General features: G+C 34.2%; 2 protein-coding genes across 6 annotated transcripts in view; one reads left to right on the top strand and one right to left on the bottom strand.

The window, feature by feature from the left end:
- Nucleotides 1-4,130: 4,130 nt before the first annotated feature.
- On the bottom strand, nt 4,131-14,837 carry lnp1 (leukemia NUP98 fusion partner 1). The gene is made up of 4 exons (XM_056459098.1): nt 14,338-14,837; nt 7,306-7,533; nt 4,637-4,735; nt 4,131-4,335 (listed from the first exon to the last, which is right to left on the bottom strand). The coding sequence occupies exons 1-4, from the start codon at nt 14,491-14,493 to the stop codon at nt 4,192-4,194; spliced, it is 627 nt and encodes a 208-aa protein (XP_056315073.1). The 5' UTR covers nt 14,494-14,837; the 3' UTR covers nt 4,131-4,191.
- Nucleotides 14,838-26,525: 11,688 nt separating this feature from the next.
- opa1 (OPA1 mitochondrial dynamin like GTPase) overlaps nt 26,526-26,772 on the top strand; it is a 73,933-nt gene continuing 73,686 nt past the window's right edge. For 3 of the 5 annotated variants that reach the window (XM_056460138.1, XM_056460136.1, XM_056460135.1), the window contains exon 1: nt 26,526-26,726. In XM_056460138.1, the coding sequence (XP_056316113.1) occupies nt 26,698-26,726 (29 nt within the window). In that variant the 5' untranslated portion in view covers nt 26,526-26,697. The remainder of the gene's footprint in view (nt 26,727-26,772) is intronic. The other 2 variants (XM_056460140.1, XM_056460139.1) reach the window with 1 other exon arrangement.

The raw sequence follows: 26,772 nt of genomic DNA, 5'->3' as shown, positions 1-26,772 counted from the left end.
GAGGGTTTTATCACTGGATTTTATCTCCTCCCATTCCATGAGGCGATTCGTTCATGGAGGGACCCAACGTCACTTCTTTCGAAAATGATTGGTTGGTCTGGCTGTCAATCAACAACTGGTCTCTTTTCCACGTGTGCATTTTTTACCTCTTAGACAGTTGAAGATACAACAAACGGAAATTTCAGTCTAGACTAGAGGTTTGAAGTCATGTTGAAAGCATATTAGCGCAAGATTTTTTGTTTTAGTATATTATAAAAACCTTTGTAAGTCATTATGGTTGGATAGACTGTAATGTAGTTCAGTGTTCTTCTTTGGTAACGTTACTTGTCTTGTTATTCACAGAAGCACAGTAGCATTTTTGGTGTTAGGTGTTTTTTCTCTAAAGTTGTTGTGTCTTTTGTTTTGATCACAGTAGCATTCGCAGTGTTTTGGTGGTTTTTCTCTAAAGTTCTTGTGTCTTTTATAATTGTAGGGCGGGACATGATACGTGCATTAAAGCACGGTCAGGAGAGGGCTTGTAAAAAAACATCTTGTAGTAGGCTATTCTAGACAGAAAATTCTTAAGTTATCAGAGTTCAAACATTGCTTTTTAAAACACACATAATTACACTACGTTTGTATTAGGCTATTTTGTATGCAACATTTTCATATCCAGTTCAACAATTACTGATTCTAGAAATCTGGAGAATACTTTAAACCAAGAGGATTTTGGCAGAGTCTGGGATTTTTTGAGACACCAAGGTGCTAAAATTGTTAGCATTTTGTTAAAATCTTAACAGCTTGCTAACAAATATCAGCAATCTGTCAATCACGCCGGTATGCGTCACTAAATACAACAATGCCAATGTTATCAACATATTTTACAATATATGTAAAACAGTGTTTCTCAACCACGTTCCTGGATGACCACCAACACTGCGCACTTTGGGTGTCTCCTTTGTCGGTCATGCCATTATAATTCTTTCAATCTATGCTAATGAGCTGATGATCCGAATCAGGTGTGTTTGGTTAAGGGTACACGGATATTGTGCAAAGCTGGTGGTCCTCCAGGAACGTGGTTGAGAAACACTGATGTAAAACATGCTAGTAACTTGTTAGCAAAATGATAAATCTTATAATTTTTTGTCAACTTAACTTTTTTTTTATAATAATTTTTTAGGGGGTTTCACTTTTATTGTGATAGGACAGTGGGGATTTACAGACAGGAAAGTATGGGGAGCATTGATAGGGGAAGGGTCGGCAAAGGACCTTGAGCCAGGAATTGAATGCTGGTCGCCGTGAGCACCTCTGTGCTATGTGTAGATGCACTAACCACTAGGCTATTGGCGCCGACTTGTCAAATAAACTTTAACCTAAAACAAACTTGCATACTGTGACATTTATTACACTTTGTGTTACTAATGGAAAATAATGAATTGTATTTTCTTCCTATTCATATTTTTAGATCAATATAGTACAGTAAATATTAATTTTACTCAAATTAATGTAGTATGAGTTAACACATAAGCAATCAAGTAGTCAGATTATACACTCAGAAAATACATATTTTTTTACTTGTTCAAACTACTACATTAAAATGAGCTGAAACAACACAATTCTGGGTATTTCATTGGGGCAACTTTTTTTAATGTTCAATCCACATTAATTTGTTAAAATTGTTAAGTAAACTTAATTGATTTGTGTTGGGACAACATTATTGAATTGTGTGGAACCCTGCATTTTTTACAGTGTATAAGGCTATTTAATATTAATTTAATAGATTGCATTACTAAATGTTTTCATATAAATTTGTAATCAGAATGCAATTTTAACATAATCAATAAAGCTGCCAATATTATTTATTTCATACTTAAAGTTTACATAAAATGGCACTCATATCACTTAAATACAAATGCACTCAAAGAAATAAATAAAATAAATAAAACATTTTTGAACAAAGTAGCGACATGTACTCTATAAAAAATATTCGGAAATTAGCAGATTTCCATTATTTTGTGATTTATGGTATTATTATTTTTTCCTCATTTATTTATGCTTTTGAATTGCATTATGGGACCTTGATCTTTCTTCCAACAACTTTTAACCTAAGTGACTTTTATTAACATTTTGATAGTTAAAGGTGATATATTGTCTGGGTTGATGTTGTATATTAGGTACAAATACCTTGTAATAAACTAGCAGTACATTTTTTGTTATTTTACAGACTTATTTCTCTATATAAGATTTCTCATACATTATATTATTTCAAACTACTAACATGTCAATAAAAGTCACTTTGTTAAACTGTAGAGTTTTCAACATCAAAAGTCAGCAGAGCAGAGATCAGTGTCTCATAATGCAATTTACAAGCGTAAATAAATGGAAAACACTTGTGAATCAAAAAATACAGAAACTTAATTAAAAGACATTTTTACAGCGTATGAAAAGAACAGCTCAATATTAAAAAGAAATACAACAATGTAGGTATTTCTTAACCTCTGAATATTTAATTACATGTATGAATTTGGAACAAACAACATATATAACTCTGAAACAGTCATTTACACTTCTGATTATTATAACACACTGGACAGATTCCGAAACTCAGACTTTTTTTGGAATTTGGCATTTGTACATTAACAGGTAATGCAGATGTGCAAAATGTGGAATACAGAGGGGAGAGAGATGACGAAACAAAAAGACTCATGAGGTTAGACACTTAGCATGCATGATTTTTCCAATAGTATTTGACTGCGGACTTGCTGTAAACTGAGACTCGCAATCTCAGACATATAATCTCAGACACAATGCACTCAATGGAGCTTGTGATGTCACTGTGAGGGGTAAGGGTGGCGTTAGATGTGCCTTTTTCAGCCTAGTCGAACTCACAATGCCATAGAGAAAAAAAGGGGGGTAAATCGTAAAAGGAAGATAAAAGATAAAACACAAATGCTCTTGAGATTAATATAAACATACTTATCCAAAATGGTCTAATCTCATGCAGCATATGCAAGCAACAGACTGTATGATCATGCAAGAAAGCTATACAGCTAATTTAAGTTTTAAGCCCTTGTCTTCACCCAGAGATTATGGTCTTATTTAGTTTTTATTTACATTTAATGCACTAAATCAGCACACAGAGTCACATGCAGCAAGCAGACATGAAACCGATCATGCGGTGAAAAAATAGACATTGTCAGGGAAAATAGATGCTAGCAGAGGACCAGAGGGGCGCAGGCATGGTCACATGAACTCAACAGCTGGGACATGACTGTCTCTGCCAAAGCCACTTTTCAATGCACTGGAAGAGAGGGAAGCCAAATGATGAAAGGTCATTAAGTGTCTGTATTACAGAAAATTGAAAACAATTGTAACATACATTTGCACATGCTACAAAATGTTGAAACATTGCTGATAAAGAATGACACGCTAAACAAAATATACACTTCCAGTCTGAATTTAAGTTTGGAATCTATATATATATATATATATATATATATATATATATATATATATATATATATATATATATATATATATATATATATATATATATATATATATATATATATATATATATATATATATATATATATATATATGAAACACTTTTATTCTGCATTTTAAATGCTAGAAAAATGGTTAATGCATAAACCATATGAGTTTATTTTCGAAAACATGAATGCTAAAGGGAACAATGTTGATGTCACTGTCAATGCTCAATATGTCAGTATGCAGTGTACAACATGATTACGCTTGCATGACAACTCCATGCATAAAAACAGATTTGTTGACCTTATGAGTGGCAGAATTGTGCCCCGGTATTGATTTCCATTACAGTAGCGTGATTAGCCACAAGCTAATTTCCAGCATGTGCATTTAAAAAGCTATAGCTTCTCAATTGCAACTCCTGACATATGACCTGCAAATTCAGGATACTTTAACACAGAAGAATGGCAGACAGTACTAAAACATAAGACTTATTTTATTGTAATATATATGAATTATATAAAGAATATGGATTTGAAAATGAATTTGAAAATGAATTATAAATTACTGAACAATTAAATGATTAATTAATGAGTAAAACAGAATAAAACTAAGAATCCCTGCAAGTTAGAGATCCTGAGGATAACTTTTAAACGAATATGGTGTGTAGGTAAACACAAAATCTGAACGATTATTAATACATAAATGTTACACTGAAAATAATCAACGTTGTCGACGTAAAGAGAGTTGGCGGCGCGGCAAACGATATTCCTCTTGTCCTGGACAGAATGGTATCTCCTTTCCTCGTTCACACGCCGGTGCAGAACTCCCACTACGTGGCCGCGTGCCATGCTCCGGCCATTTTGTCTTCCCAGTCCATAATCAAAGACAGCAGATTTAGTATCACAAGAGAAGCAAGTAACCAGATAAACTCCATGTATTCCAGAAGGGGGAAATTATAAATTTCGAAAACATCCTTGTGCCTTTGGTGTCATGCAAAAGTCTCTGTTTAACATGGGGTGTAGTCCATGCGCTATTGGGGGTTCAGTTAGAAGGATGTAACACATGCAAGGTAATGATCAAGTGCTGTACTGCACAACAAGTGTTGATAGGCTGAATTTGTTGCTGATAGCAGGCAATGGAGGAAACTGTTATAGGAAGTGATTACCTCTTTATGAAAATGATGGCTGCAGTAAAGCTCCTGGAAACCACCCCTTTCTTTCCGTAGTCCTTCATGGCAAATGAGACATATGCTATCTGGATCTGGCTACAAATGTACAAGCCAAAATCATCCATTAGTATTCGGATATTCATGCATTTTGTCTACAGTAAACTGTAAAAAATTGCTGTAAAATTTACAGTATTGCTGGCAACCAAAATTGCCATGTACATTAACAATTTCAATTTTGCTGTAGTTTACAGCGCACTCTACATTTTACAGTATTGCTGGCAACCAAAATTGCCATCAATACTGTAAATTTTACTTCAATTTTAACAGAGTACAAAGCATATAACCAAACTGTAGTATTCATTGCCAAATTTGAGGTTGGTAATATTTGTAATATGTTTGGAAAGGCTCTTTTACAATTAAGCTTATTTGATCAAAACACAGTAAAATAAGCTTTATTGTGAAATATTACATTTTTATTATGTTTTAAAAATGTTATTTATCCCTGTAATTGAATAAATTAATTTTCAACAAACACTTTTCCAGTCTTACTCCTGAAATCATTACAATGTCCACATTTTGAGCTTGGGAAACTTGTATTAATTTTTGTTCATTTATTCTTGATTCTTATCATCATGCTTTGATGAATAAAGTGAACAGAACAGCATCTGTGTAAGAGACAAATAAATTAACACTGTAACATTTAAATGTCTTAACTCTCATATTTGAGAGACATCTTTCCTATACGAGATTCAACCGGAGTCCGAGTGACTGGCAGTAAATGTGATGCAGACAACCTCCAGGTGACCGGTGGAGAACATTATGAAGTGGACAAGATGGGGTTTGTCCTTTGAGTGGCCGTTGGAGTGCATTATAAAGCAGAAGAAATGGGGACATCCTTGAGTAACCAGTAGCAAAAATTATGTGGATGTCCTCTTAGTAACCAACAGAGAACTTTATAAATTGGAAATGGGGAACATCCTCGATTGACCAGCGGTAAACATTATGTGGGCGTTCTTCAAGTGACTGGAAGAGAAGGTTTTAAAGCTAACAAAATGAGGACTTCCTGTTACTGCGACAGCTGAAATTGTAGGCTTACACTAGTGAATGATGAAAAGCACTGTAAAAAGTGCTGGGTTTGACAAAATGTTGCCCTTCATGTTGTCCAAACACAAATCGATTAAATTAACTTATTTGTCTTGGCAAAGTTAAGTGGATTGAACATAAAACAGTTAAGCTGTCCCAAAAAACCTGAAGAATTGTGTTGATCCACCTTATTTTAAATAAGTAGTTTGAACAAGCGGGAAAATATCTTTTTTGAGTGAGGCAAGAGGACAAATTTATACAAAGTTTTGTTCAGTATTTGTCTTTGGTGTAAGTTCTCTTAGGGTAGCCTACGTCTTTTGTTCTCGGCCAAAAAGAAAATGATGCATTTAGTATACACACACACACACACACACACACACACACACACACACGCATATATATATATATATATACACACACACTGAAAACCCTAATAAGTTGATTGAACTAAATTAATTGAGTAAACTTGTTGCTTTAATTGAATTATGGAGTCTCCCGAGACTTATATTTAAGTTTATTTAACTTGCTGGTTTTGTAGACTATACTTAAATTGTTCAGTTTACTAAACTTAGTACTAAAGTTGTTCAGTTCACCAAACTTAGTACTAAGTTTGGTGAACTGAACAATTTAAGTATAGTCTACAAAATCGGCAAGTTAAACTTAAATATGCAAGTTATGCAAGATAGGTGACAAGACTTTTGTCAGGTAGTGTATATTTTGTGATGATTGTGGTGATTTTTATTTTGTCAAAGTGAATGTCACTAGTAGGCGACAGTGGCGCAGTAGGTAGAGCTGTCACCTCACAGCAAGAAGGTCGCTGGGTCAGTTGGCATTTCCTCGGCCAGAGCCTCGGCTGGGTCAGTTGGCATTTCTGTGAGGAGTTTGCATGTTCTCCCTGCGTTCGCGTGGATTTCCTCCGGGTGCTCCGGTTTCCCCACCGTCCAAAGACATGCGGTACAGGTGAATTGGGTAGGCTAAATTGTCCGTAGTGTATGAGTGTGAGTGAGTGTGTATGGATGTTTCCCAGAGATGGGCTGCGGCAGGAAGGGCATCTGCTGCGTGAAACATGTGCTGGATAAGTTGGTGGTTCATTCTGCTGTGGGGACCCCGGATTAATAATGGGACTAAGCCGAAAAGAGAATGAATGAATGTCACAAGCTTATAGAATGTTTAGTCAAATTTTATTTTTATCAGTCAAGAGTAAATTAAGAGCTTAAATAAGTCAAAACAGCAACAGGAATTGAAAGGACATATCTTTCTGATGCCTAGTGTTGAACTGCATTGGTCAACAGTGCAACTACAGTATACGAGAATAATAATTTGGCATGAAACAAAATCTTTTTGAGTTTTTGAGGATTGAGTTATTTTTAATGTTGTGTCTTGTGACATCATATCTAGTTGATTAGATATCTTGGTCTGTATTATATTGAAACTCTAGACAAAACTAACATTAGATAAACTAAATGGTTCTCTACATATATGAGAGATAATCTTGGAAATAAAGTTATTAAAAGTGAATTTAGTTCAGAGAAAATCTCTTGGATCATTTACTTTCAGACCATGGGTTTGATAATTGATGTCACCTTGTGGTTGTGGAAACGCAGCCTCCTTTCTAAGCACTCAGAGAGCTCAGGGATGGTGGTGATGTGACATTCAGGTCCCACTTTGTTTCGGCTGCTTTCATCTGAAGACACACGGCGAGCGCGAGGGTGAGAGTGCACCTCTTTGTCCTCACGGCTCTTTAGATGGACAGGCACAGGGGCCATGGTGTTAACATGGAGATGGTTCGCCTGCATGGCTTCTAGCTGAGACTGTTCAGTACAGAAAGAAAGAGAGATCATGACATAAAAAGAAGAGATGAGGAGTCAGCAATATTTGTAATGTTATCATTCAAATGATCTGAATCATTAAACTCTAAAGAAATGTATTAAATAAACAGTGATTATATGAAGTTATTATTGTAAGGTTTAATATTACTGGTTGTATAAGATACTTGTATTATCATTTTGCATTTAATTACAGTTAAACAGACAGAAACCACTGAGCCAAACACATCCTAAGCACATCAAATAAACATTACGTCCTTTCAAAAACGTTGACAGAGGAGCCAGAACAGAGGAGCCAGTGTACAGTCAGTACCCTTGGCTTGCATCATCCCTTCTACTGTCCTCTCTCTGCACGGGGCATATTATTATTGTGGTGACTGAAGAATGGCAGCACGGGTTAAAGCTAACTTCAGATATGAACCTAGCAGTAATTCTGCATGGTGAGCGACCATAAGAGGTGCATTTTGAGTTCCCCTAGTTTTACTGCACATTCAGACGTTTTGGTTCCTGAATGTTTTCCCCTGGTTCTCATTTCCTATGTTTTCCAGAGATGGTGATGGGGACCAAAGAGAAAGAAACATTCCTAAGCAATGTGACTCTGTCTGCCATGTCTTCTGTTTATTTTTGCTACTGCTACTTTAATGGTTTTGGCTAATGTTCCTCTCTCACATCACTGACTGTTTATTTTCTTGATTTATTCCTTTTGTGAGGTTTTTTCTGATTTTTAAACAATAAGGATTTTCTGAGAGAAGGAACGGCATCAAACCGACCTCCGTAGCATTCGTTTGAAAGACAAAATGCAGCAATACCTATATAGGGCTACATTTTCAGAATGTGTTGCAACCATGTGTCCTTAGCACACTGTTTTCCCCTTATAAGGGGTGATGTAGTCTGAGTAAATTTTTGTATTTATAATAAAAAGAATTGTTTTTCCCACGGCTCTAGACACATTTAACCAAGTGTGCTTTGTAATTGTAATTTCACTGAACTTTTTTATTGCAGGAAATTACATGTTCTGAACATATATACTCTAAGACATATTGCCATCCATCCATCCATCCATCCATCCATGCATCCATCCTTTCATCCTTCCTTCCTTCTATCCATCTATCGCTCCATGCTAGATATCTTTTCCACAAAGAGAAGCGCTTATTGGACCTTAGACATCCCTTATGAAATGGGGGGTCTGTCCCCCTCACTTTTAGAGACAGACCATTTAGAAACAGGTGATTAATAATTATATGAACGTATGATCTCATACAGCTGTCCCCCCCACTTTTAAAATGTCCGATACGCCCCTGCTGTAAACCCTAATAAGTTGAGACTACTCAAATGATTTGAGGAAAGTGATTCCATCAGTTCGATTGAGTAATGAGAAATCAACAATTCAATTAATTGAGTTGACCAAATGTGGTCTCTTCATTGAATTAACTTAAATGTTTAATTACAGATAACTTAAATGTTTAAGTGCAGTTAACTTAAAATGTGTAAGTACAGATAACTTACACTGGCTAATAGACTTTCAGCTTTTATATTGTTTACTTAATCCCAGGGCCGTTTATATTGAAGTTGATATTTTTATGTTTCGTAACCTAAAATTTTTATGAATTGAAATTTTTATGAGTCATTAGCCTAACGCTCAACTCCCAACCTGGAGGACCAGGACATTCGTACACACATACAATACGGACAATTTAGTTTATAGTGCATTTCTTTGGACTGCGGGGAAAACCGGAGCACCCAGCTAAAACCCATGCCAACACAGGGGGAACATGCAAACTCCACACAGTAATGCCAACTGGTCCAACTGGGGCTCTAACCAGCGAAATTGTTGCTGTGTGGTGACAGCGCTACCCACAGCGTCACCCCTGCAAATGTATGCATTGCACAAAGATAAAAAATAATAAATAATTAACGTTATGGTCAATTTTAGTCAGATTTTATGCATTTGAAATATATATATGTCTCCACTTTCCTTCCTAATCTTAACTGCCTCTCTGGCTATACCACTAACTGTACTCTCTCTCAAAAAAAAAAATAAATAAATAAATAAACAAATTAAATAAAAAATTTCTAATGCATAGCTTCTTAGACTTTACACACCTGAAACTTGTATATAGCACTTGTTCACTGCTGCTCTTATAGTTGTGTAAATTGCTTCCTTGTCCTCATTTGTAAGTCGCTTCGGATAAAAGCGTCTGCTAAATGACTAAATGCAAATGTATATATATATATATATATATATATATATATATATATATATATATATATATATATATATATATATATATATATATATATATATATATATATTTAAAGCTTTTATGCAAATTGACAAAAAGTTACTCAAGTTAAACAATTAGTTCTGGTTGAATCATAATACATTGCAGATTTGTCTGTTTTTATTTAAAATCATCAGTAAGATTCATTCATTGCTTTTTTGAACAATCCTTATTATGGAAGCCAGTACAAGTCATTTTATTTATATAGCACAATTAAAGTTAGTTGACCTGGGCTCTATGAGGCGTGAGAAAGAGCATGATGCTGCTACTGTATGTGTGAGGAAGAAAATGAATCTCTGCTGGGTCACCAACCCTAATCAGAGCACACTTTCCTGTTTCCAAAGAGTTGCTCTTCCGAAAGCCATTATGCACTGTGTTGCTTGCTTTGTTTACAAGATCAACTAAGTCTGCATGTCAAACAAGGCAAATCATATTATAAGCTACAGTATAAACACACAAAAATAGTCCCTGAATGGACTTGGTCCCAAATGCTTTAAAGAAATAAAGTATGATGCTTTGGGTTGTAGTGAGTTTATCATGATAAGAAAGGAATGCTAATGTCAACATTCCTCTTAAGCATTATGAAATCAGTAGCTGATTTATTTTATAAAATGGCAGCAATGGCTCTTGAAAAAGTTGAAGGCATTGTAAATAATAAAGAATTCAAAGGTTTTTTCTTGACATAAGTAGTAATTTTTTAAAAAAATATAGTGTATTGTAAGGGCCCATCTATTTTTCCTATGACGGAACTAACAGCATGGGTGAAGGTTAAATGCATGTAAGCCTTTTAGCACATGTGAAAAGAAATATTTTTATTCATTAAGATTTATTTTAATTTGTTTCCGACTCCGAATTTTAATCTGACTCCAATTTATAATAATTTTAGATTTATCTAATTCATGCTGATCACCTTATAGGTTGTGATTCGGTCTAATTTAGATTGATTAACCTAATAAATCCTTATTCTCAAGTAATGGTTCATCGTTTACCCGAAGTCACTTAGAGTCAGTATGCTGGCCAGTTTCATCTGCTCACGGACACATCCTCGCCAGTTCCGATTCTTAGCCGATAAGCTAATTTCCTTTAAGTAATAGTAGGCCGCCCCATGCTCATACTTAAAGAAAAGTTTGATTTAGCTTAGTCAAAGAATATAACTGAAAGCTACTTCCTTATATATATATCCTTTAATATATATCCTTTAATAATTGGCCCCATGCTTGCTCATACTTAAAGGAAGTTTGATTTAGCCCCCTAGATTATATTATACTAAGTCAGTGATTGTCAGAAATCATCAGGTCTCTAATGCTGTGCCCATGCTCCATCCATTGATCCTGAATGTATGACTAATCCTGGTCGTAGGCTGCGGAAACATCAGCCTAAACAATCTACTAGATTTAAATGATTTCAGGAGATATTAAAGTTAAACAAGAATTTTACATTTATTTGTCAGGCAAAGATTTTCCATTCCAATTCACATAACTAAACAAAATAAGCCAATCAAGATTGTACAACATCAATTATTCGAAGATACATTTAAGTTAGAGATTAATACCTGACCGTGTAGAAATACATTGCAGCATATAAGTCCTGATGCAGAGCTCAGAGACTCACAAACTGCAATGGGGTATCCTGCCTACAGAATCCCCCAGACACTTCTGCACCCTTTGCCTAAATACTCAAATCATCATAAATTCAAGACAATAAAAGCGTCACCAAGCCTCTTGCCTGGTCATGAGTTGATACAAAGACCATTTTCCCTGGAGTGGAGCATCTGGCAAAGATCTTATCAAAGTCAAAACCCAAATTAACTGATATAACGGAGATTGTAAAATATTACAGTATGAACCATCATTTGAAACATAATATACAGTTGAAGTCAGAAATATTAGCCCCCCCTTTGAATTTTATTCTTTTTTAAATATTTCCCAAATGATGTTTAGTAGAGCAAGGACATTTTCACAGTATATCTCATAATATTTTTTCTTCTGGAGAAAGTCTCATTTGTTTTATTTTGGCTAGAATAAAAGCAGTTTAAATTTTTTTCAAAGCCATTTTAAGGTCAATTTTATTAGCCTCTTTAACAAAGTGCTTTAATGTATGATTTTAGAAGTGGGACTTAGGATAGTTCCGACAGTATCTGAAAACAGCATCAACTTTAACTTTTTCCAATGTGCTTTTTATTTTTATTTTTAATTTTTTTACTTAAAATAAAAATCTAAATTTGTTTGATTCACATGAAACCTGGCATGCAGGTAATTTCGATGCGGCAATATGTTGCAAAGAAGTAAGTGCAGGGAGCACTCATATTTACAATCTAGCTTATATTTACTAATAACAATTCCCAAACTTGATAGTTTTGACACTGATCAAATTCCACCAAAGGTGTTTGCAACAACTGGAAACACACAGTCAGCTCTGCAATCATATAATCTGTGAAGTTGCAAACTATTTGGTGTATCTAAATAACAGGCAGTCAAATTTCAGCAGATAATAACATAAAACCTGAATGCCCAACACAATCTCACGGCAATTCGTAACTTTTTGATTTAGTGGCATCGTACATTTTCGTACGATTTGCTCATCCCCCAATGACGGTTGGGTTCAGGGGTGGGTTTAGGTGCCACGCCTCCTTTTTAAAATCGTACAATTTCGTATGACTGAACTTGTACGAATTAGCCACTAAACTGACAAAACGTAAAATACTTACGTTTTCTCATGAGAGCAGATGCCCCACCATTACAACAGTGAAAATCTTGGTAGAAAATGTCAAATAAAATAAAAATTTATAAATAAAAAAACTTATAAAAACCTGACCACAAGGTTCCACAATAATAATTAACGTTATGTTTAGGGAATGACTAAACAATGTACTCTAAAATGATTGTATTTTGTTCTGGATCCTCACTTTAAGCCTGTATAATAGTTTTATGATTATTATCTTGTCACGTCATTATTGTTTGTATTAGATTTCTTTTGTTCCTTTTCTCTTTTGGTTATTTTTTTATCTGTTCAAACTGATTGTATTTAGTTAATATGCATCAATAATCAACAAAATCAAAGAATGTAACTGAAAGTGAAATAAACTGACATAAACCCGCTCATCTTACAGGTATTAAAATGAATATGACCAGGAAAGTGAATGGAAACAAACTCAGGTAAGTGTTTGGTAAACTTAAAAGATGATGACATGTCTTAATATTCATTCATTTTCCTTATTCATTAAGTCCCTTTATTTATCAGCGTTGCCACAGCGGAAAGAACTGCCGACTTATCCAGCATATGCCCTTCCAGACGCAACCCAGTACTGGGAATGACCCATACATTTTCACATTCACACTCATACATTACAGCCAATTTAGTGCATGTGTTTGGACTGTGGAGGAAACCGGAGCACTTGGAGGAAACCCACACAAACCTGGGGAGAACATGCAAACTCCACACAGAAATGCCAACTGGTCCAGCCGGGGCTCGAACCAGCGACCTTCTTGCTGTAAGCGACAGTGCTAAACACTGAGCCACTGTGCCACTCCTTAATATATCTGCAGTTTTAAATTTGAAAATGATTTGCAAATAATAACATAAAATAATGTATATTTTGATCATAAATTTGTGGTTATACAATATTTGAAGTTTGTGATCATTTACTTTTAGAGACAAAATTGTTTTTGTTTTGTTTTTAATTATTCTAATAGTACAAAAAATACATATACATATACATATATTCATATTACTTTAATGTATTGTTGTATATAAACACACCGGTTTGTAGCACATGTAGATTTACTGTTACTACCTATAAATGTTGTATTACACTGGCTTGTACATTTCTCATCACAGATATATAGCAAAACAGCTTGCACATTCACTGTAATAAACCAGGAATAAGTCGCAAATACATAATTTTTTCATGATACTACATGTTTTTGCTCCACTTTTTGTTTGAGAATCATCTTGATGTTTTAAGTTTAATAATGTACTGTAAGTTGCGAGAAATGACTTCAACATGATCGATTCTACATTTTAAAGTAGCAACTATCTTGAATAGTGTTGTAAATTATTGATAATTAAGTATTATAAGTTCACCCAAAAACGAAAATTGTCATCATTTACTCTGCTTTGACTTGTTCCAAACCTGTTTAGGTTTCTTACTTCTGTTGAACACAAAAGAAGATATTTTGAAGAAAGCTGAAAACCTGTAACCACTGACTTCCATATTTATTTTTCATACTAGGATGTCAATGGTAAGAACAGCTTTCTTCAAAATATCCTCTTTGGTGTTCAACAAAAAATGTTTGATTGTGTAGTCCCTTTAAGATATAGCAATCATAAAATGGACAACATTTCCATCAAACAGTACAGTTTATTATGTTAACTGTTGCCTCATTTCACAGTGGGTTGACTCATCAGAATTTGCAGTTGAAACTATTCATTTTATACCACATATGCGCTCGCAATCTGTGTTTTGGTTCATTTCATTCATATTTAATCTCTGACATCACAAGCTTACCATGCAGGGCAGTGATGCACGGCGGTCAGTTTTCTTGCTGGACGGCCTCCTGAAGCTCCTCTTCCTCTCTTTGGCGTGCTCCTCCCCAACCCCGTGGCCCCAATAACTGCTCATCCACTTGGTGAAGTTTCCATCATCATCGTCCTCATTGTCCATAATAATCGCTGGAAGCAGCCGAAGAGACAGCTTGAGATGTGTTGTGCGGAGCTCTCTATGAGGCTCCTGTGTCCTGGAAAAAAAAGGCAGATGATCCAACTGGTTCAGACAGACCTGATGTTGACGTTTGTTGTCCTGGAGCTTCGCAGGACCTCTTTCATTGAAGGTCTAGACTCCCACGATGGGCTTGGTTTGGCTCGCCGGGAGCTTTATAATTAGATTCCTCCCAGTTTGTGTGGGTTTAAGCCGACCCAAAAATATGCACACACAGCCTTTGTCCAAGTCTTTTAAATAAGTGAATCCCCTTAACATGAGAGAGGGAGGGAAATGTAGTGTAGTGTAGGGGCGGTAGAGGGGTGTATGAGAGGGATAGGGCAAGCGGGTTAGATATATAGAGAGAGAGAGAGAGACAGAGAGAGAGAGGGGGAGAGAGAGAGAGAGAGGATGGTGTTTTTTGGGTTGCTGCTCTGCTTTTAATCTTTCCATTACAAAGTGATGGGCCTGAGGGTGGAGGGTGGGAGTTTGTCACACACGCACACAAACACACACACACACACCAATTCTCCCATAGTTTCCACTCACTGAGCACATCAAACCTGCCAATAATTATGGACCGCAGCAGGAGAGACCAGTGTGTGTCGGATAGTCAGTGTGATCATGTATTTATGTTTTAGTGCTGTCTGATAATGAGTAAAGTAAGACTGGCTTGTCGATGCAGATTGGCATCCATCGAGTTTAGTGGCTAGACTTTGTTCTGATTGTGTGTGTGTGACACGTGCTTTTTTAGTGTAACTATTGGGGCAGGGAGATTAGTTGTTTTGGACTCATTTAAGCATTGTTATGCATGTTAACAAAACAGCATATGCATAATAATATGATAATAATAATAATAATAATAATAATAATAATAATAATAATAATAATAATAATAATAATAATAATAATAATAATAATAATAATTTGTTACATTTGAAATGAGTAAAAGAAAATAAAAGTATAATTAATGTTGGGGAAAGTTACTTTTGAAAGTAATGCATTACAATATTGAGTTACTCCCCAAAAAGCAACTAGTTACTTTTTATGGTCAGTAATGTATAAACGTTACTTTTCAGTTACTTTTGCGTTTTTTTGAGTAACCGGGCTGAGGCTTGATCTCTTTCAGAACTTTTTTTTCTTTTAATAATAGAGGAGTTCTGTAATTACCAACACACTAACCTACAGCTACATTTACCTTTATAAAACAATCAAAAAGTAATATTTTAGGATGTTTTTTGAGAACTTCCTGACCCCAGAGCTATACATGCCATATATACAGATTATTGAAAGTTTAAAGCAATGTGTTTGCTACTTTCGTACTGTTCGTCTTAAGTAAAATTCAACATAAAATCACTGTCCATTGAGACAATCCCCTTTTCCTTTTCCTCGATGTGTTCAAAATCATGAACGCATTCTCTTATTGACCGCGTGATTCATTATGACTACTTTAATTTTAATTCAAGAATTTATTTTTAAAAAGTTAATTAATTAAACTAAAAAGGAACTCCAATATTATTACTTATTTTTTAAAAGTAATGCATTACTTTACTTCCTGAAGAAAAGTAATATTATTACGTAACTCGCATAACTTGTAATGCGTTACCCGCAACACTGATAATAATGTGATATATCTTCAGTTATGATTATTTATTGTGTGATCATTTTTCATGATAAACAGTGTGGTTTATACATTAAAATATTACATTAATATTTTATATTGCTTCATATATGAAGGCTTGAAGAAAGTGTTACTTAATATTTGTATATTTTTGTCTGTGCAACAGCAAATATTTTAAATGGAAAGTTTTAAAACCTTGGATAATATGCATAAAACTCATAATTCTTCATATATTTTTGTAATTTATTGTAATAAAAAGATGAGTATGAATTGCAGATTCCTTGTGGTTAAAATTATCCAGTAACATGCAGTGCAATATAATGTGCATTAGATAGCATGAAAAGTAGATTTAATAATAAAAAAAAAACTATGAAATAAAATTAAAAAAATTATAAAATAATTATTTTTTAAGTAAAAAAAATAAAGAATTAAAAAGAAATTAGATAAAATATATTTTATAAAAGTTATATAAAGGCTTCATTTAAAGTGTTATTGGATATTTTAGTTATTGTTTGTGCAATTAAAAAAATTTATATATGGTAACTACATTTGAATAAATCCGTTTATGTAGGCATCATAATGCATGTTTTTTGTTCAAATAAATCGAAGGTGCATTATTGCATCTCAAATTGGTTATTTGTCATGAGTATAATGCATTATACTTTATCAATGAATAGCAATGAATAGATAATTATAACAAAATCTTATTAATTACTAATTATGATATCATAAAGTGCATTATAAAGTGCATTATTGCAGTTATGTGCATTATTTTTATTCAAACTAAGTAAAAAAATAAAGGCTTAGTAAATAATACATTTTGTTTTTAGAAAATTTATACTTTTAATATTTAACAGAGTCTCAATTATGGGTGAATAATAACACCTGTGTCTACCTAAAGATAAGCTTTATCATACATTAGCAAAAAGCACAACATTCAGCCAAATTTGCTTTCCATTTTAAACGTTGCAGCTGCATGTTCAGTAGTCCATGTATTTTCAGCTGACCCCATTTTAGAATATGATAAACCCCCTCCGCTTCTGGAGGAAGCAATCTGGGGCACACAACAACCACCCCCAAGCCTTGTCTACTGTCCTGCTCCAGTTGTTGCCCCCGCTGGACTCTGGGGCAGCAGAGCGTACAGTATGAGAGCTAGAGACTCTGATGATAAACATCACCTGTGGTCATGTCTGGTTGATCCTTGCCCTTAATTGGAAGGGTGGTGTTGTTGTTGTTTCTGGGTCACAACAGTGTACGCTCATTTATTTGTTGTATTCTGTGTGTTTCACAGAGTAATATTACCTGCATTAGTCATGAAGGAAACATATTTGCAGAATGCGCATCTATATATGTGACCCTGGACCAGAAAATCGGTATTATGTTGTATAGGTATATTTTTGGCAATAACCAAACATATATTGCATAGGTCAAAATTACAGTTTTTTTTGAAGGTGCCCTATAATGCATTGATTAGTTATGTTCTTGTTCTCTGATATCTACATAGTAAAATTCTGCTGATTCTGAATTCTGAGATTCTGCTGCTGTGATAGAGATGTGCTCTCTTCAGTCATAAACTGCTCTCTGCACATCAGCATTTTTAAGCTTGTTAGACAGATGTGCTCTTGTTTTACATTGGTGCAATTCTATAAATGTGTGTTAATAAAATAAATTCATCATAACTTTTTGATGCATTTTTTCCCCTTCATTTACCAAAATGGTGATATATCGTGGTTGATTTTCTTGTGATCTATTGATATATCACAGAATCACTGATATCTTGATTGAAGCAGCAGTGCACGGCACAGCAGCAAAACTTTTTTTTTTCATAAACTTGGTGATAAAAATTAAGCGTCTGATTTATATATTTACAATATATAATTTACAATTTATATATTTATACAAACTGAACATTTAAAAAAAAAATAAAATTTAGTAATATTACTATATGCAAATATGTCAAGAAAATGCTTCCTGATTTGATTTTAATTTAAATAGATGTTTTAAGTTATTTGAACTACAAAATACAATACAAATTTTTTTCAGTGTTAACATTTATATCCATTTTAAAAAATATCTTTATTGTCACTATGTTTGACTGTTTGGCAGCGTCTTGTCACTGAATAATAATAATAATAATAAAAATAAGTATGCTATTGGCTACTTCCAGCTGTTTTTGTTTCTGTCAGCTCCGATTAATATTTTGTGTCTAATTATTTAGATTTGTGGCAAGTAGTCATATAAAAAGTGGGATCAATAGGCAGTTGTTTCTGCAGAATAATATTTCGAATTGTCTTAAAACATATTTTATGATGTAAGCAACACAGCTACAGCGAATAAAATCGATAATGTGTGTTTTAAATTTATAGTGTGCGAATAATCAAGGATTGACGATAATTTGTCATATTGTTTGCACCAAGGGGGCCCCAAATAAAATCCTGCTTAGGGCCCTCTGAAGGCTTGGGCCGGCCCTGTCTGTATCATAGCAACCGACTGAAAAAAATACTGCTGCAAAAACACTCACAGCTGAAAATGTTTCGGTGGACATGCAGCCGTAAAATGCCTCATGCCTCTTTGTGGGGTGCTGAATGAATGTGTAATACATATAACTCGCATTTTGCGTTCTGACAAGCTGTAAACAGATGGATAGAGGAAAATAGCATTCGTCCTCTGTCCTGCATAGAAAACATTTGTAAAGACGTGGTGCGGCTAGCTTAAGCTTTTAGTCTTTAGCCACACACATTGTAAGTTTAATATACGGTTAGATGAACTTAAAATAAGGTAACAGTCTGTGCTTTGGCTGGAAAGAAAGAAAGAAAGAAAGAAAGAAAGAAAGAAAGAAAGAAAGAAAGAAAGAAAGAAAGAAAGAAAGAAAGAAAGAAAGAAAGAAAGAAAGAAAGAAAGAAAGAAAACAAATGTGTAAATTTAAATGGAATGTTATTGAAACATCATAAAGATCACATGCTGTATTACTAAACCTCTCTTCAAGTTTTTTTACAGACAGACAGACCGACAGACAGACAGACAGACAGACAGACCGACAGACAGACAGACAGACAGACAGACAGACAGACAGACAGACAGACAGACAGACAGACAGACAGACAGACAGACAGACAGACAGACAGACAGACTGACCTGTCCTCACACTCAAGTAAATGATTTTAAATCAACCCAAACCCCAAGAGTTCATGCCTTTAAATACACCAACACAGTATGTGTAATCACAGAAGTCTAATTGACCATTTCTTCTGCTATTCAAGGATCTTAATCTTCTTATCTGTCATTGGGTATTTGCAAAATGCAAATTATAACTCTGTGAGGGGTTAAAAGATCATGTTTATGTGGATAACTATGTAGCAGGTCATTCAAGGGAGAGTTGACTTGAGACCAAATTCACATGCTACCAGACAATTTATAAAACACACTTCAAAAATAGCTGCTTCCATGAAAAATGTTTTCTTGTTTCTTTACATTAGTGTAACGTTCCAGGTCTTAATTTATCATATTCAGAATTTTAGTGTGAAAATCATGCAGGTGAGATGATTATAGAAATCTGCTAAATAAGGCTACATCTTTTGCACTTTAGTCATGGGAATTCAATTTTTTTTATTTAATTTATCATAGAAATTACATAAACGTCTCGGCTACAGGAATTTTGTTTCCAGAACCTACTGTCTAATCTGTCTATTTGACCACTAGTCTAGTTTGGGCTATTTTTAGATGTCTATTAGATTTTCACTGACAGCCCAAGTTTAGCCTTGTTTTAGCCAAGCTGTCTATGTTTACAGTAGATGTCTATTAGACGTCTATTAAACACTAAATTGTTTGCTGGGAAGCTGCATTTATTTTGATAAAAATACTTACAGATGTTTATTGCAGCCTCAAAACAATTTTGGTGAAATATGCTTTAGGAAAGCACTGATGTTGTTATTGGATCGTTGCTGTTGCTTTGGAACATATACAGTTGAAGTCAGAATTATTAGCCCCCCTGAATTCTCACCCCCCAAGTTTATTTTTTCCCTAATTTCTGTTTAACAGAGAGAAGATTTTTTTCAACACATTTCTAGACATAATAGGTTTAAAAACTAATTTTTAACAACTGATTTATTTGATCTTTGTCATGATGACAGTAAATTATATTTTACTAGATATTTTTCAGGACACTTCTATACAGCTTAAAGTGACATTTAAAGGTTTAACTAGGATAATTAGGTTAACTAGGCAGGTTAGGGTAATTAGGCAAGTTATTGTATGACGATGGTTTGTTCTGTAGACTATTGAAAAAAAAATATATAACTGTATAGCTTAAAGGGCCTAATAATTTTGACCCTAAAATGGCTTTTAAAAAATAAAAACTGCTTTTATTCTAGCCAAAATAAAACAAAGACTTTCTCCAGAAGAAAAAAATGTTATCAGACACACTGTGAAAATTTCCTTGCTCTGTTAAACATCATTTAGGAAATATTTTAAAAAAGAAAAGAAAAAAAACAAAGGGGGGCTAATAATTCTGACTTCAACTGTATATTTTTGGTAAATACTGTATCACGCCCGTAGCCAGCCTGATGTAAGGTGTGGTTCTTTTTTCTCAAAAAATTTAACTTTTTGCAATTATTTACTTTATTTTCTATTAATTATGAGGTTTAAATATTGCATTTTAGTGACATTTTAAGCACTATTTTTAGCTGGATTAGCTTGTCAGATGGTCACCATAACCACCAGTTTTTTTTAAGACAAATTAGAAAAAAAAAATAATTTAAAACAAAACAAAACAAAACAAAACAAAACAAAACAAAACAAAACAAAACAAAACAAAACAAAACAAAACAAAACAAAACAACTGTAGTATATTGTCATTTATTGGGCAAAAAACAAACTGGCCAGAACATTCAACTATCCTTTTTTGGCCATCTGAACAATAAAAAATAAAACATAATAATAATAATGACGTAGAGCTTCTTGATTTTTCTAATCTTTTTTTTAAGTACATTTTGAAAGTTCATGAATAACAAAAATAGTCCAATTAGTATAAAAATGTACTTTAATATTGGCTGCATTTGGTGCTTTAAACCTTTTTATATTTATTTTGTTTTCTTTCAAGAATAAGGTGCAAGATTCTAAATAAAAGTTACTTGTAGTAAAATATGACTTGACTTATGTCAGATTTTATGTTTTTTTTTTTTGCACAACTGGACATGCACCATAATTGTTTACACTTATTGGAAGCCTTCTTTGATGTCTTCACAATTTATGATTGCATAGCAGTCAAAATACCCCAAAGGAGCCCACGTATGGGACAAATTCTGGACCTTTTATTAGTAGGGAAGGGTCTTTTGAACCATTCTGAAAATGGATAAATGCTGAATAAAAAGAAAATAAATGTTTCCATAATAACTTTTCTTTATGTACTGCAGCAACTGTTTTACTGAACCATGTCATGGCTTTCACATGGAACTATTTCAGCTATTTACTTACTCTAAAATAACCTTAACCCCTATATCTTCTCCCAGAAAAAATATTTGCTCTTAATTTTTTTTACAGAGCTATGAATACTACTGGTGCAAAAAGACTGAGCACTTCTAAAATTAGAGCCTATCCTGGTTGCATTTGGTCGCACGTGCAGTATAAGCAATTGCATAGAGCAACACACACACACACACACACACACACACGCACACACACACACACGCACGCACGCACGCACACACACACGCACACACCAAGATCTTCATAACAGCTGCATTAAGATGTGGTTTTCTCTTTTAAATCATTAGTTTTTGTTTTGCCCCCAGTTTTAGAGTCAGTATCATTTTTCATAACTTTAGACACAAACTCTAAACAGTCCTTACCTTTAATGCAGGCTCTCCAGTGTTTAAAACTTTGCATATTGCGTTTATTTCTGTAAAGTAGTCTTGCATTTGCAGGATCATTGGTTCTGTTTGTAAAGCAGTGCAATATTTGTTCTGCCTCGTCTCTATAGATCAGGATTAAACACTCTACAACCTTATTTAGCTGCAGGTTGAGTTTGACATGGCCTGAGAGGGTTTATCAGACCTCAAAAAACCTCCTGACACAGTTTACTAAGGAGAAAGTAAGAGTATCTTATGAGTATAACCTCATCAACTACAGTGATCATGTTATAATATTAATGCATTTCCATTCCAGCATGGTTATCAGACTGGCATTAAGCTAGATTTAATAAAAGATGAGTAAAATACTTTTTTTTTTAGGTTGAATGTATGCAAGAGACAGCAGCCTTGGTCCTGTCTCATAACTGCTTTACTAGCACAAACACAAATTGATCATGTCTCGTGTTCTAGCTGAGAGCTATGATTGATCTAAACCTGCTATGGCAGTGTGCATTCAATACACATTTTACATCATGTGTCAAGCAGAGAGCCTAGATACAGTAGAGCAGTCTTTTTTTAACCACTAAACATGCACATTGTTTCTGTAATCTCATTGTCAACAGGAAATTTAATTTGTCGTTTCTTTCAGCATATCTGTGAGAAGAATATAATATAATATAATATAATATAATATAATATAATATAATATAATATAATATAATATAATATAATATAATATAATATAATATAATATAATATAATATAATATAATATAATATAATATAATATAACAGCACGGTGGCGCAGTGTGTAGCACGATCGCCTCACAGCAAGAAGGTCGCTGGTTCGAGCCTCGGCTGGGTCAGTTGGCATTTCTGTGTGGAGTTTGCATGTTCTCCCTGTGTTGGTGCTGGTTTCCCCCACAAGTCTGAAAACGTGTGCTATAGGTGAATTGGGTAAGCTAAATTATCCGTAGTGTATGTGTGTGAATGAATGTGTATGGATGCTTCCCAGTGATGGGTTGCAGCTGGAAGGGCATTCGCTCTGTAAAACATCTGCTGGATAAGTTTGGCGGTTCATTTCGCTGTGGCGACCCCTGATAATTAAAGCTACTAAGCCGAAAAGAAAATGAATGAATATATAATATAATATAATATAATATAATATAATATAATATAATATAATATAATATAATATAATATAATATAATATAATATAATATAATATAATGTAATGTAATATAATATAATATATAGTTAAACGGTGAATCTATAAAAATTGTTTACTGTGAAACCTGAATGTTTAAGTAATAAATAATTCTGTTAAAAATTAAATACAAAATTTAGCATATATTTAAAGGTATGTAAAAAAATTACAATTCTCTCTGTTCTCTTTGGATTTATTGGATTAACAGTTAAGTAATAACTAGTAATAGAGGAAAATGTTATTATTTCTTTTATTTTAAAGAGAAAAGAGTTTTATTTTCCAGAAAATGGCAGAAAAACAAATGTTGTCATTAAAAATTAGGTTTTTTTCCACAATGAATTGGTTTCTTTATGCTTCTAAAGTTAAAACATTGCATTGTGTTGTCTAATAAATTATTTTAAATGTGTCTGAAAACACTTCACCTTTTTTTTATACTTCATGCAAAAATGCTCAAAATGAAAGCCATTTTATTTTAAGTTTTGGAATCATTTGTTGGCAAAATAAACAAATAATACTACAAATCATAAATTTAAACTGAACCGTAAACTGAACTAAACCGTCAAGTACTCTCTTAATTTTTCCGTAGCATAAACCTGATTGTTTAAATACAACAATGTAGTTGAAAAAATAAATAAATAAATAAAATACATACATATATATATATATATATATATATATATATATATATATATATATATATATATATATATATATATATATATATATATATATATATATATATATATATATATATATATATATATATATATATATACACAAACACATAAATGTTGTACAGTGATAACAAATAAATGAGATACAATGTGCAATTGTCTAATAGTAAAATCAAGTAAACACTTTTTCTAATAGTTTTTATTTGACTACATTGTAGCATGAAAGTTGGTTCATTCAGCTGTGGCAACTTGTGATAAATCAGGGACTGAGCCGAAAAAATGAATGAATAGCATAAATGAAAGATTTACTGATTCAATGCAGACATATAGACTAAAGAAAAATACTTCACAATCAATAGACAGTAATTTATCAATATCATCACCCAACGAGGTTACACGTCATAAGCACATGCAGCCAGTCTGAACAACTTGTCTGTACACTTTTCACAGTCCAGGAGCCAGAACAAAGAGCTTAATAAAAACTGACCTTGCCAACTGAAGACACTCAAAGAGGAAGATAATGACCCCAGTACAGTCTTTGTTCAGCTGACAGGTGGCTTTAGAAAAAGAAAAAATAACACATTCAGTCTTAACTTAAAGGGATAGCTCACCCCAAACTGCAACATTCTGTCATTTTCACTCATGTTCCACTTGTTTTAAGCCTGTTTGAGTTGATTTCTTGTGTTGAACACACACACACACACACACACGCACACACACACACACACGCACACGCACACGCACACGCACACGCACACGCACACGCACGCACACACACACACACACACACACACACACACGCACACACGCACACACGCGCACACACACACACACACACACACACACACACACACACACACACACACACACACACACACACACACACACACACACTCAAACACACACACAAACACGCACACAAAAATTGAGATAAACATTACCCACATAGCAAAATTTCTTTGGCCCAGCTCTGGCCCACAAAATCAGCTTTTGCTTGGCCCACATGCCGCTGTGAATTATGGTATATGACTGGACCAAGTCTGGCTTCCATATAAGGGCCAAACATGGACTATGTCTGGCCCTAGTCTCAGCCAAGATAATAACCCATAACTTGGCCTGAACTGGGCCAGCAATGACCCATGTTTGGCCATTGTATGGAAGCCATATTTAGTGTGTCAATGAAATTGATAAACCCATAAAGCATTGTGCTTTAGGCCTGTTAATAATGGTAATGGTTTATTCATTCATTTTTTTTTTGGCATAGTCCCTTTATTAATCAGGGGTCGCCACAGTGAAATGAACCACCAACTTATCCAGCATATGTTTTACGCAATGAATGCCCTTCCAGCTGCAACCCCTCACTGGGAAACACCCATACACTCACATACATAAACTATGGCCAATTTAGCTAACCCAATTCACCTATAGCACATCTTTGGACTTGTGGGCGAAACTGGAGCACTCGGAGGGAACACCAATATGGGGAGAACATGCAAACTCCACACAGAAATGCCAACTGGCCCAGCCGAGGCTTGAACCAGTGATTTTCTTGCTGTCAGGCTATTGTGCTACTCACTGCGCCACTGTGACGCATGGTAATGGTTGGTAATATCACTGGTTAATAATAATATAATTTGTGAAAATAATATTTTGGTCAATAAAATATATGTAATGTAGGTTAAATTCAGTTATTTTGCAACATACAAGAAAACAACAAATTAATAAATCTTGATTGTTTCCTGGATTAAAATGAAGGCATTAGAAGATGCAAACAGGAAGATGGAAATGAATTTGTGCATCAAATATTTGTTTCTCAAATAATAATTTTAATGTATTTTAAATGTGGGTCAAGATAGGCCAAACGTACAGTACGTGGCCCACATATCAATTTTTAACATCTGGGCCAAATACTACATTTGACATCTGGCCTATGTCTTGCGTGCTGCCTGAAAGACGGTGACACCTCTGTCAAGCCATGTTTGCTCGAGCAATGCCTGCTGTGCCAGCTTTATGCCAAATCTGGGCCAGAATTCTTTGCTACCTGGGGAGTTTTCATCTTTTGTCACCGGTTCACTGTTGGATTTTGCCTTCTAGTGGAATGTATTTGTACTGCAATCGCAAGCACCCATGTGGAAAAAATACTAAAGTACTTTATAGTAGGCTAAATACTGTAGCGTTTTTGAACCATACCATAGTAAAGCACTTGAAGTGTTTCTATAGTTGCTCTGGTAACACAACAACTATAGTAATATAAACAAGTAGCCCAATAATCTAGATTTCTATAACTAGGGTAGACATTCTACTGCAATACACAACACTGAAGTAAAAACTAACGTATATTAAAGTATTTATTACATTTTATCAGCTCACTCTCGTTAATACTACAGTTAATACTGCTCATTAACAAAGTTACAGTCACTTTACTATAGCTAGTATTGTTCATAGACACACTATATCCTATAGCATTTTTTCATGTGGGTAGAATTTAACATGATTAATCTCGGAGGGAATTGGACCAATTGGACGCGAATGAATTTTAAAATATATTTTTCTTAAATAATTAAATATTCAAACGTTACCTTTGCATGCTGGATCCGAGACTTTTATTTTACTGACTGTTATTTTGACACTGTGACGCCACGCTGTGGACCAGGAACTACTTTCTCCTCTCCCAGCAGCACTTGACACTAGCGATCGCCTGCTTGTGATGCCCTTGTTAGCCACGCAGCTAACATATGTGCCCCATTTGGAAAGATGAATTGAATTTTATACTGGAAAGAGATCCGAAACTCATCTATATTTGCCATTAGTTGATAATAGCAGGATGTTACGAGCCGGAAGTGTAGTTACCTGGTAAGTAACGTTACAGCAGCTCGTTTGCAGCTACTGAATTTAACGC

Source organism: Danio aesculapii, chromosome 6 (assembly GCF_903798145.1).
Source record: "Danio aesculapii chromosome 6, fDanAes4.1, whole genome shotgun sequence".
Taxonomy (NCBI): domain Eukaryota; kingdom Metazoa; phylum Chordata; class Actinopteri; order Cypriniformes; family Danionidae; genus Danio; species Danio aesculapii.
Note: the sequence above shows the minus strand (reverse complement) of the source record. Positions and strands in the feature narration are given on the sequence as shown.